This window comes from Spodoptera frugiperda, chromosome 20 (assembly GCF_023101765.2).
Source record: "Spodoptera frugiperda isolate SF20-4 chromosome 20, AGI-APGP_CSIRO_Sfru_2.0, whole genome shotgun sequence".
Taxonomy (NCBI): domain Eukaryota; kingdom Metazoa; phylum Arthropoda; class Insecta; order Lepidoptera; family Noctuidae; genus Spodoptera; species Spodoptera frugiperda.
In genome coordinates, this window is record NC_064231.1 from 11184982 (window position 1) to 11197616 (window position 12635).

Consider the following 12635-nt stretch of genomic DNA (forward strand, 5'->3'; position numbering starts at 1 on the left):
TTTAACCTTCTACTTTTACACAATCCTTTGTAGCGTTGTGAGTCGGACTTCCCGGGGGGACAGTTTTGTCGTTTACAGATCACTACCCCCATCTGACAGTAAACTTGCCGCAAACTTCGGTTGTTTCGTTTCTTTTTTTACACGTGTGGGTTTGTTGTTCTTTCCAATTCGGATAGAATATACGGGCTTACAAGGAAGTACTTAGTTTTTAGTTCCTAAAGTATCGACGTCTATGTACGGTGGAGCTTCGCTATTGTACTGATTTTACCGCCCTGTAAATGCCTAAGTACCAAATCTGAACAATATTCACATGAACACTTAGATAAAAACATTTTATCAAAAGTAAGTTTTTAGATGTAAGTATGGCGAGGGTCTCATTCATTAATTCTCATTCATTAATTCTATTCGTTATAACAAACCTACAATCACGCTAACACGTTAATCCGGGTTTTCGTGTTCCACAACAAATCATAAAAGATTAAGATTTATAACAGAATCAGAAAGATAAGTGAATAGTGAATAACCTAATTAAAATAAAAAATAATACGCAGAACCGCAGAAGCCAAAAGACTCGAGTTCCCGGCTCAAGCAAGTAACTAAACACAGCTGTCAATGTGTTGTCATTCTAATTGGAAATGTCAAATTGACACGGCGACCGCATCGTGTTGTACTGGTGCGGCATCCAAAAAGCCGATTAGTCGACGTGTAAAGTTGTTATTACGGAAATAATTTATTTATCCAGTATTAATACCGGTAAGTAACCTACAAGTAATATTACAAACACAATAACTACCTTTGTGTTAACAATTTTAGGTTGTAATCTGTCAAGCATCGAATATCATTAAGCAAATGTTAACCGGCTGTTATTTTTTTCTGAAACAACGTTATTAATATTAACAGTCATTTGTTTTATAAATGAAGTTAATATTCATTTTAATATCACAATAAAATTCTTATACGATTTCGATACAAGTAGTGTCATCTAGTAGATATTTTCGTTACCACAGTTTTCCGTGAGCCACACGAAAACAGATTTTCTAAAAATAAAAATAAATATCTTCAAGTCTGCAATATGGGTAATGTTCTATGCGTTTAAGATTTTAATTAAAGTAATACTACATGGTTATGTTTACGTTAAACCAATTAAAAGAGTTAAATAAAAATATAAATCGTTAATTTTATAAAAATATTGGCACCCAAAATGGCAATAAATATCAATTTGTTTTTATTATTCGTGTTTTGTTTCATAAATGAGTATTAATTAATTTTTATTCGCGCGGCAAAATGTTTGAAACTGTGTGCATACATTGCATCATGCAGTACTTTGGCGGTTTGCCGCGAACGAAGTAGCGCCTAGCCATTCTGTGGCCTAGCAAAGGCGGGTCCAGACATGTATCATTTGCCCGATCCGATCACCGTATCCGTATCGTCGACGCGTATCATGATCGCATATGTGGACGGGGAATGATACGCGTATCATGATACGCGATCTCGATACGCTGTTATGATACGGCCCGTGCCATGTCATGTCGGTTTTTGTCCGATCATCAAAGGTGATACAGATACGGACGTGGGTCAGTCTGGACGCGTCATTATGTGTTGAAATCTTAGGTCTCTCATCAAAGCTCTTCCTCCAAGTCTGTATCTGTTTCTAAATAATTCCGTTTGCCACCATCGTCTCAGTTTTGGTTTTGAAGTTAGAATATTGTGAATGACAATAAAACAGGCACATGAAATTGCTAAATTCTCGTACACTTCAACCAACTGCGACGACATGTTTGATCGAGAGCAGAAACTGAACTAAGCAATTTGATACGCGATCATGACTATTGTGAAGATACGGATACGGAGCAAATCGGAGGCGTCCAAAACTTGATACGGGGCTTGATACAAACGTAGATACGGATACGGTGATCGGATACGGTGATCGGATCGGGCAAATGATACATGTCTGGACCCGCCTAGCAACGTGTTTAAGTAATAGTGCAAAGGATCTTTTAGTCTATTACCTAGGTAAATCACAGCATATACGCATACTATGTATGTACGTACATGAGAGTACTAATAGTAAGTAGTTTTAGTCATTCAATTAGTTATACGTAGTTAATTATCCCACATTAGCATGTTTATAATTTTTAATTCGCGCGAAAATCAACATTTTTGCAAAATGCTTTCTCTTACGAATCTACGTTTTTCGTACGTTAAGTGCACATTGTAACTCGTAGAGGGCGCTTTTTGATTATGAGGATTTTCATTTAATTATCTGTAATTTTGAGGGAAATAACATGACGAAGGTGACGTCAAAATCGATTGATTTGAATGCACACCTAATAATTTTAATCGTTCGCTGTTCGCCAATACAAATATTATAATAACTAATACAAAAATGTTAACTGTTCAAGAACTGGTATTTTTTACTGTTAGACACGATGTGTGCTATGTTTTTATGGTGTTGATTTTTTTAAATAATGTTCATTGGGAGATGACCTGCCGATATGCTTTCGGTATTCATCTTCGTGTTATACGTATACATACATATAAAGTTGAAGAGTTTGTTTGTTAGTTGGAACACGTTAATCTTCGAAACTACTAGTCCGAATTGAAAAAATATTTTTGTGTTGGATAGTCCATTTATTGAGGAAAGCTTCATGCCAACGATCAATAGAAGCCGAACAGAGCGGGTGAAACCGCGCCGGAGAAGCTAATCATACATAAACAAAAATCGCCGTTTATTATTTTATTGAATTCGCCACTCATTTTTATCCACATTCTCTAAGTTTTTAGGTTTTTCCTGAATTGTATACCTAATTTTAATTACCTACTTTTTGAAACCTACCTGTGTAGCTCTGTAAGTTTATCGCAATTTCACACATGTAATTTCAGTGAATTGATTTCATTCATGACGGTTACGGCTTATCGATGCACATTTAATTCAAGATATTATGTTGGATATTTTATCATGTTTACTGTAGTTACTAAAATGATCGATTTCTGTACTTTGTTCGGGACGTTTTTCATATTGACTTAACCAATTTCATACATGAGTTAACAAATTACAAGATTTGATATATAACTTTCGTGAGACATATTAAATTAATTATTATGTTACCGGCTTAGGTACTCACGTAACTGTTTGACGAGGTACTTGCCTAGTTTCAAGCCATGCTAGAAGCACATGCGTGGTGCAAAAGCACTCTTAATAACACTCTTAGTAAAGTTAACATTATTACGGAGTATAGTGTTCAAGAAATATATCTACTTACCATTTTGAAGACGAACTCCAACGCAATTGAAGACAAATTAACTGATGACACTAACTTGTATTGTGCCTCGATTGGTACACGACAAATTACTGACAAGTTTACGCATGGCCGGCGATGCAACGTCTCTTTTATTCGATACAACACCGCGAATTTAATATGACAACTTTATACGAAACCGATTTCTGATTTAATAATTGCCTACTTAAGAACTTATAAGGGTTAACAATAGAGATGATGACGGGCTAAGAAAATTAAAAATCTATTTATTCCGTAATGAAAAAATCAAAAACAGATCAAAGTTTAGGAATGCGAGCAATTACGTAATTTCTACGTACAAAACGTACCTACATAGAAGTGACATACGACGATATTTCAAATCAGTACGGTACATCGCCGAAAGTATTTGTTTCCGTAAGTAAATAAAAGTACGTGTCTAATGTTTTCAAATAATCTTTAAGACAAGACAGACATTAAATTAAAAATTAGTCATCTACCACTATTGCTATTTTTTGGACATTTTAAAATAACAGGTTCAGACTTTTACTTTTTAGTAAACGTTTGTCCTTACTTTTCCCCTAATCTAGTATCATTCATTAACCCAGAGGTCAAAGCTTAGTTTTAACCAGATTCCGCTGTAGGTAGATGATAAGTTTCATTAAAAAAAATAACGAGAAAAAAATAATGTAGGTGTAGTAGTAATTTGTTGATCTAATGTCACTGGCCGATAACAAAGCTTTGCACGCGTTACATTTTTGCAACCGGTCTATAGATATATCCCATACACCGGACTAGTTTATTTCTTTCTGGCCATTATCTAACGTCTGTCTATCGTGAATTGGTACGTACGTTATCTTCTAATATATAAAATTTCCATGTCACAATGTTAGTTACCGTACTCCTCCGAAATGGTTTTACCGATTTTTACCAAATTTTATATGTGTGTTCAGTAGGTCTGTGAATTGGCTACTTTCTATTTTATTAAAAGAAAGGCAAAACAACGTTTGCCATTTCAGCTAGTATTAATATAGAATTGGCTCCTTTATATAAAATTAAATCACTTTATCTATACTTCTATACCAATATAGTTATATCTATACTAATATATAAAGTTAAAGAGTTTGTTTGAACACGCTTATCACCGGATTTTCTGAATAATTGTTTTTGTGTTGGATAGTGCATTTGTCGAGAAAGGCAATATGGCAAAAATCACACTAGGACCAAAAGGAGCCGAGCAGTGAGTGATAAATTGTACAAATTCGAGCAGAGCTGGTGAAACCGCGCGGAAGTAGCTAGTTATAATATTTAGTCACGATTTTATTTGTATTTGTGTGGTCATTGTAAACTGTAGATAACATCACCGCATTTAAATACAGATTATAAAAAAGTGTTGGAGTGTTGGTTTAATTTCGTTATGTCTTGGTGCGTTTTACAAATAATTATGCAAATTGATTTCGTTCATTTTAATTGGGCCCACAAAATCGGTCGGCTAACAAAACCGAAATTAAATTAAAAAAAAATTATAACTTGTTCAATAACGTATTCTATACAAGATTAATAGTCAGTTCAAACAGATTTGGTAGGTGTAACGGATCTAGTTATATGTATGAAAAAAAATATATGTTCGCAATAAGTTATTGATGGAACAACACCTGATTCAACTGTCTGTGTTTGTCTAGTGGCCCGTCTAAAAGGTTTAGTTTGCTTTTCCACCGGAGACGTGCTATGTAGCTATGCTACGAAGATGTAATAGCTACGCTGTGAAACTATGTGACCGTTTCCACCGATACTAAGTTATGTAGCTGTGCGAGTAAGATGCGCAGCTCGAGTATGCGATGTATCGATAGTAGGGAAGTCATCCATAGCATATATCTTTCCATAATAAAAATATAGCTTAGCTGAGTCAGTTTCCACCAGTGCTAAGCTATGTGTGTCAATGAATATGATTGGTGGAAGCCAAACGCATCCACAGCAACGTAGCGTAGCACATCTCTGGTGGACAACACCCTAATAGGTTTAACTTGTTGTAATGTAACTAGAGAGGAGGATACAGCATGCCGTCAGCTCCTAATGTTACATCACATAATATATTAAAACAATGTCCATGTGTGTGACAATTAATATGACCTTGTTTTGTTAATGAATAAAATTATGTAACAATGACCCACTTTATTTAAGTGTAGATTATTTTTATCTAGCCATGTCGATAATAATGCAATTTTGTTGTTTCTCGTAAACATTTAGGTATTTACCGAAAATGATATCATTGTTATAATTACGTGTTTTTTTTTCTGCAGACAGTAATAATCTTTATAATTGATAAAAACGGTTAATAAACAGCGCAAGTAGAAAGACATCGCTGTCTGAAACGGCGATATTGTGTAAAGCAGTTTCAATAGGCAGTTAATAGGCAAGATAATCCGATGATGAATAGGACCGTCGGTCAGACTTTTCTGGAGCGGCACTCCTGATTCAAATCAACGTCACTGGCCGAGTGTAACCCAATTTGATAATAGAATTCGGACGTATTTAACTCCCGAATCTAGTGGCCCAACCGACACTTCAATTCCACAAGTAATATTTGAATTAAACTGGAGACGATTCAACGCCCCTGGGGAACAGTGTCGCCAAAATAGGGTACTGGTCCCCGAAATGGGCTGGCGGCCTCAACACGGCCCGTCTTGTCAGGGTTAATTGATTTATGTATTCCACTCCCGTAGGCTCAGATTAATAGATTTGTTGCTTAAATAATAATCCGTGATGAATTTAGAATTGGCAATTTAAGTTAGTATGGAGATTCGACGTTATTGTTGTTTCAAATTTATTATCCTGGAATTGGACCAGATTTGCTGGTGAGCAAGTCTTTGTCAATTACTTTTTGATAGATTGGTTTATTTATTAATAAAGGTTATTATGATTCTCATCGTTATTGTAATAAAGGGGCTACATTAAGTGGCTATATAAATTGGACAACGATGACGAATCAAAGAATCACATTAAATGTCAATTACAATTTCATTGTCTACGGAAAGGCGACGGTAAAATTTATTCGCATCGGTTTACTGTAGGTTCCTATTACTTGTAGAATATGTAGTTATAGTTCTAAATTCTGTTTAACATTCCGCCCCTGATAGAAATTAATAGCAAACAATCCACGTCCCACACTTATTTCAATTTGCGGTAACAAAATACACAGTTGGGCTCTTTGTTAAAGTGAATCAATGCTTTTAAAGTGAACGTTTAGTAACTCAGAGTTAGCCGACTCATCCTTATCCTAATGCTCTCGTTAATGGTTTAAGTTTCAAGTTAAATTCGGTTGCTTAATTAACTCTATAAGTTATCGGTTCTCGCTTCATTGTAAAACTAATGCAATCTTCGGGTTTTGTGGACGAACCTTTGAAAATTGATCTTTGAATTGTTTGTCCACTTCTATTAGACATATTTTTGGACCTTTTGTCCCAAGTGCAGCCTAATTCACAAGCAAAATTATGCAACGCTTCCTTGCATTTTCTTAATCGAGAGTAGTACGGCTAACTTTTTGTGTACTAGACTATTAACGCTAAAATCCATAAACTCGTTCTTGTTGCAAAAAAAAGAAGACTTGTTTACAACTTTCTCGAAGTTAGTTTATTAGCTAGTGTACAGGACTTCATTAAAACTTCTTTAGCCTTTCCACTGCATAATACGTCGTAAAAAAGTAGGTAATCGCCTTGAATAATTTCCTGTCCATTGACTTAGTAATTTGATAGCCGTTACCAGGTAAAGTCTCACTGTTTTGTGTTGACAGGATAATGACAGGGAATTTGCTTAATGATATTTGTTCGCAAACGGGAGGAGTTGATGCCGAAAGGTCGTTGTTTTGTGTACTCAACTTATTTTTTTGTGCGTGTTCTTAGAACTAGTGACCCAAATTCAGCGTAAACGGTTCGAACAACATTCGAGCACAGATGACTTTTGAGAATATCATTGTACAAATAAGAACACACGAATTTGATTACTTATACAACTTACTTTTTTATTTCAGATTCAAAATGTGCGGAATATGGGCATTGTTTGGTGTAAGTGAAGACTTATGTCCACTATGTACGGAGAGTTTCGTGACAATTCGACACCGCGGCCCCGACGCATGGCGATTCGAGGCCGATGCTCGAGAACCATTTGCGATATTTGGCTTCCGACGACTGGCTATTGTTGACGGACTTCACGGTATGCAACCGATGAGATTACATCTCTATCCTCGTACAAACCTCATTTGTAACGGAGAAATCTACAACTATAAACGTTTACAAACACAATTCAAGTTTCCGTATGAAACAAAGTGTGATGTGGAGGCTATTACGCATCTGTATCACAACTTTGGCTTCCAGAAAACTGTAAAGAATCTAGATGGTGTATTCGCATTTTGTCTAATGGATGGAGAGAAAAAGAAAATTTGTGTTGCTCGTGATCCGTATGGTGTCCGCCCGCTCTTCGAATATTGGGACGCGGAAAGAGGTGTCTTAGGAATCTCTTCAGAAGGCAAAGGTCTGATAAAGTTAAAACAAAACGGCAATGGTAGTGCCACGTTAAGACAATTCCCACCTGGTCACTATGCCCAGTGGAGTATATTGGAGGATGGCAAAGTCAAACTTGATTTTATTGAGCGATACACGTCGCCCGGCATGCCGCCAAACTTTATACCGTATGTTCCGGAGTCAGAGCTAGAAGGCAAGAGTATAGAAGAGAAGACAGCTTATCTCTTAGAAGCAGCGTGTGAAAAGAGATTGATGTCAGACAGACGTATAGGATGTTTACTTAGTGGTGGCTTAGATTCCTCACTTATTGCCTCTCTAGTTGTAAAACTTGCTAAAAAACACAACTTGCCATATAAAATACAAACATTCGCTATCGGAATGGGTGACTCACCAGATTTAATCGCGGCTCGCTCCGTCGCCGATTACTTGGGAACTGAACACCATGAAGTACAATTTGACGAAAACGATGTAAAGCAGGCACTGGACAACGTAATCTATCACTTAGAATCGTTTGACATTACTACGATTCGCGCTAGTTTACCTATGTATTTGCTATCGAAGTATATCAAGGAAAAGACTAACACTACTGTGGTATTCAGTGGGGAGGGAGCAGATGAATTAGCACAAGGCTACATTTACTTTAGGGATGCTCCTTCCGAAAACGTAGCACATGAAGAGAGCTTGCGTTTACTCTCCGATATTTACTTGTACGACGGTCTCCGAGCGGACCGAACGACTAGTGCATTCAGTTTGGAGCTCCGTGTACCGTTCTTAGATATTCAGTTTACTCACCACTATCTCAGCCTTGACCCGAAACTGAGGCAACCCCAAAACGGCATAGAGAAACATTTACTTAGGAACAGTTTCGCAAAAAGTGGATTGTTGCCAGACACCATTTTGTGGCGTCACAAAGAGGCCTTCAGCGACGGCGTGGCCTCCGTAAAGAAGTCATTGTTTACTGTTATCGGGGATATAATAGCTGAAAGGTCAATAGAGGAGAATGCCGTATATCCAGGAGTACAGCCGAAGACAGCAGAGTCAAAATATTACCGCTACGTGTTTGAGAAGTCCTTCCCCGGGCAGCATGTATTTACTCCGTATTATTGGATGCCGAAATGGGTCGCTGGGGTGTCCGATCCTTCTGCGAGATTTATAAAACATTACGCGGCTAACTAAAGCAATTTCTGGTTGTACAAAGTTTATATAAAAGTGATTTTTGTAAGTCGCTTATTATCTGGAGCCTAGCTCTTTTGTTTGTGCTGTGTTGTATCTTATACATTTAATTTGTCAAGTAAGTTATACAAAAGCTTGTTATAACTACCGCCGCAGAATGTTTGAATCGTAATCTTTACGTAAGTTTAATAATTTTTATTTGCCATAACTTTCATTGTTTCTTCAAATACCGATACAATACTGTGAGTTAAAATGTTCTAAAGTTGGTCTGTCTTGATTCGTTCGTGAGAATTACAATAACAGAAGTGAAACAAAGCGTATGAACTCCATTAATTGACTTGCGGTGTTCCGTATAACTTGGTCCTCATTATTCCCTCGTCGATTTAGTCTTCGGTAAATCTGGTGGTACCAGCAGGTACATTTACTTTGAGATAATTTTACTACTGTTCTCTGTTCAGGCTGTTATTAACTGTTGTTTATGATTGCAATATTTTTTTTTGTTTAGTTTTGTACGGGGATTCAAAATCTCCGAATGTTGTAATACTTTTACGTACAAATTGTTGATTTTGACAATATTTTATCTTATTACTGAAGTACCTACATGTGTTTTACTAACTGCTACCTCTTACAAGTGAAATAAAAAGCAATTAAGTAAAATATTTTTAATAAAAAAAGTGACACTGAATGCAAACTTTGTAGGAATCATCATGAAGTTTATTTAATAAACAAAATAAATATTTTTTATTTGTCACTTCAAAACATTTGCAAGCTTGTGCATTTGAAAAAGGAATTGTGTGATCTGTGTATCTTCTAAATTTTATTAAAAATTAAATTACATTTTTTGACGTGTTTAATTTATTTTTATGAGATAAGTCGGTATACGAGCAGATGCTCCAAACGGTATACAAGCCGGTATACGAGCAAATGTTACTAAGCATCTGATGGTAAGCAATCGGCGCCGCCCGTCCCTGAACACCCGAAATACCAGAACCGTTACAAGTGGGTTGCTGGCCGTTTGGGGGTTAGAGATCCGGTAACGTCACTCACAACGACTAAACAACGCAAGCGTTGTAAGCCTGATGGTAAGCGTTCACAGTACATAGCTAAAGTAAACTTAAGACGCCGCGGCGTTGCAGATTTTGTAGGACACTGTTAAATGTACTATTGCGCCCGGGGAAGAAGAAGGCTCCTTGAAAATGATGGCACAATCAAACAGCGTACGAGATGCAGCATTAACACGTCAGTAGGTACTTTATGCTATATCAGTTTGTGAGTGGGTAGGTTCTGGGTTCCCGTGTGAAAGCAGTCCACTTAAATTCCGTACATTTAGGCTTTAATCACAAATATGTGTGAGTCTATTTATCGAGGAAAGTTATAGGCTATAAAAAATCACGCTACAATCAAAATGTGCCGAGCAGAGCGGGAGTAGCTAGTCGTTGAATATGTCTAGTGTACCTTAAACGAATCTCAGTGCAAGTTATACTAAGAGTTTAAGTATTTCAAATAGATAAAGAAATACTTCTGAAACTCAATGTTAGTGAAATGTTTGATGATGCTGAACCAGTCAGGTTCATATTATGTAGATTGAGTCAATATACGCATAGCGTTAGCGACTTTGTATTAAAAATGAGAAAATGTCGTGTGCTAAACTGTACGAGTTGGGCTAGCAGAACATCGCAGCCATAGTGTACGTAGGTAATTACTGTTGTTAGATTATGTATGATTATCCTATGATAACAACATAGAAAATACTCAAGGTAAAGTATCTCAGTATCAGCACTCAAGGAATATAATTACACATTGAATTAATTCCAGAATTTTCTCGTAGGTAGTTAATACAGAACACAGATCCGTTACCTTCATTAAATAATTAAAATCACAAAGCATTCTTTACTTATTAATCAACACCTACCTACCAACTTAAATCCACCAGCTAATAAATCACAATATCGGCTAATCAATTAAATCAATGAACGACACGTTAATAAGAAAATGAACAGAAATTCAACATGGATTCGCAGTCCGGAGACTCACTAAAGAATCCGGCAAGTTTCCCGGCTAATGGAACGGATTCCTATAAAGGTCGGAAGCAATCCGGTGTCGGATGCCGACCGGAATGCCGATAGACCGGCGTAATTAAAACTGCCACGTATTTTAACTGATATCCTGCCACCTGGATTCTTAGGCCGGGAGCTCGTTTGTAAGATGCTGTTTTTTAATCGTTTTATTTGAAAGATATTCTTTTCCTAATGTTGATGTGTTGAGTCATATATTTTCCTTGTTGTTGGTAGCAACTAGATGTTTAATTATAGTGCTAATTAACGATAAAAGGTAGCTGAATACATTCAGATCATAGAAAGCATGAGAGTGGTACAGATCTCTTAGTGTTTTACGCATCTCTAATTTAGCAAAGAGACAAATTTTTCTTACTCACCCATATTAATGTATAGGTAAATATGATTTAGTGATAATTTAACAAATTTTACTTAAAACAATAGTTGCAAGCTGTGCCTATAAGTAACAAAACAATGTTGGATGGCTTAAGATATTTGAAATAACAATTCCCGGCTCCTGGAGTAGCGGAGAGTTTTCTTCCTCTAGGAATTCGGCTCTATCGCGCTACCGAATAGTTGTCGAACATTATTCGGAACAATTGGAACGGTAAAATAAATCATTGGAACAAGTATTTTTCTTGCCACGTTCATAATTTAAGTTAAGGATCGTAGGCTCTTACCTATTATTTATTTATTTATTTATATATGCTTTATTGTACACATTTAAGTAGCCTAGGTTACATACATTTTAAGTAAAATGCGTACAATGGGCGGTCTTATCACGCAATGGTGATTTCTTCCAGACAACCTTTGGATGGAACAAATTAAAAAGAAAACAGATAAGGGGTAGATGTGTGTACAAAAAGAAAAAACACTAGCAATATACTAAATACATACATATATACATACATAAAATATTGAGTTGCGCGCGCGCGCGCGCGTGTGTGTGTGTGTGTGTGTGTGTGTGTGTGTGTGTGTGTGTGTGTGTGTGTGTGTTTGAGTGTGTACTGAAAACAATGAAAGGAGAAACAGACTTACATAGAGAGAAAGTACTCCTTCACAAGGTTTTTAAATTGACATAAGGTTTTGGCACGCCTAACCTCAATAGGTAAGCCATTCCACAACCGAGCTGCTTGTATAGTAAAAGACTTATCGAAGAAGGAAGACGAATGCATAGGAATGCATAGTGTAAGATTTTCCGACGACCTCAGGGACCTCGAATGTGAGTCACCGAGAAACTGAAAACGCTCTTTTAAATAAAAAGGGGTTGAAGGATTAAAAAGAATGTTGTATAGCAAATAAAGAATATGAGAGTTCCGGCGAAGTCGAATAGGAAGCCATTTGAGCTTATTACGGAATTCGGTTACATGATCATATTTGCGAAGACCAAATATGAATCTGATGGAAAGATTTTGAAGTCGCTCAAGCTTATCCAGTTGTTCTTGGGACAGATCGAGATAGCTGACATCCGCATAGTCGAGAATAGGCAGAAGAAGGGATTGAGCAAGTGTAATTTTGGTAGCAGTGGGCAAGAAATTACGGAACCGTCTAAGAGAGCCAGCAGAAGCAAATAACTTGCGACTGACCATCTCTAACTGCTTAGTCCAAGAGAGAGAACTGTCCAAGAAAATCCC

General features: G+C 36.7%; 1 protein-coding gene across 2 annotated transcripts; it reads left to right on the forward strand.

Moving 5' to 3' along the window:
• The first annotated feature begins 604 nt into the window (after positions 1-604).
• LOC118282360 (asparagine synthetase [glutamine-hydrolyzing]) lies at positions 605-9780 on the forward strand. 2 transcript variants are annotated; one of them, XM_035603406.2, is made up of 2 exons: positions 605-753; positions 7285-9780. In XM_035603406.2, the coding sequence occupies exon 2, from the start codon at positions 7292-7294 to the stop codon at positions 8948-8950; it is 1659 nt and encodes a 552-aa protein (XP_035459299.2). In that variant the 5' UTR covers positions 605-753; positions 7285-7291; the 3' UTR covers positions 8951-9780. The 2 variants fall into 2 exon arrangements, with proteins under 2 accessions (XP_035459299.2, XP_035459300.2); XM_035603407.2 differs by lacking the exon at positions 605-753 and adding an exon at positions 4082-4101.
• Positions 9781-12635: the final 2855 nt, after the last annotated feature.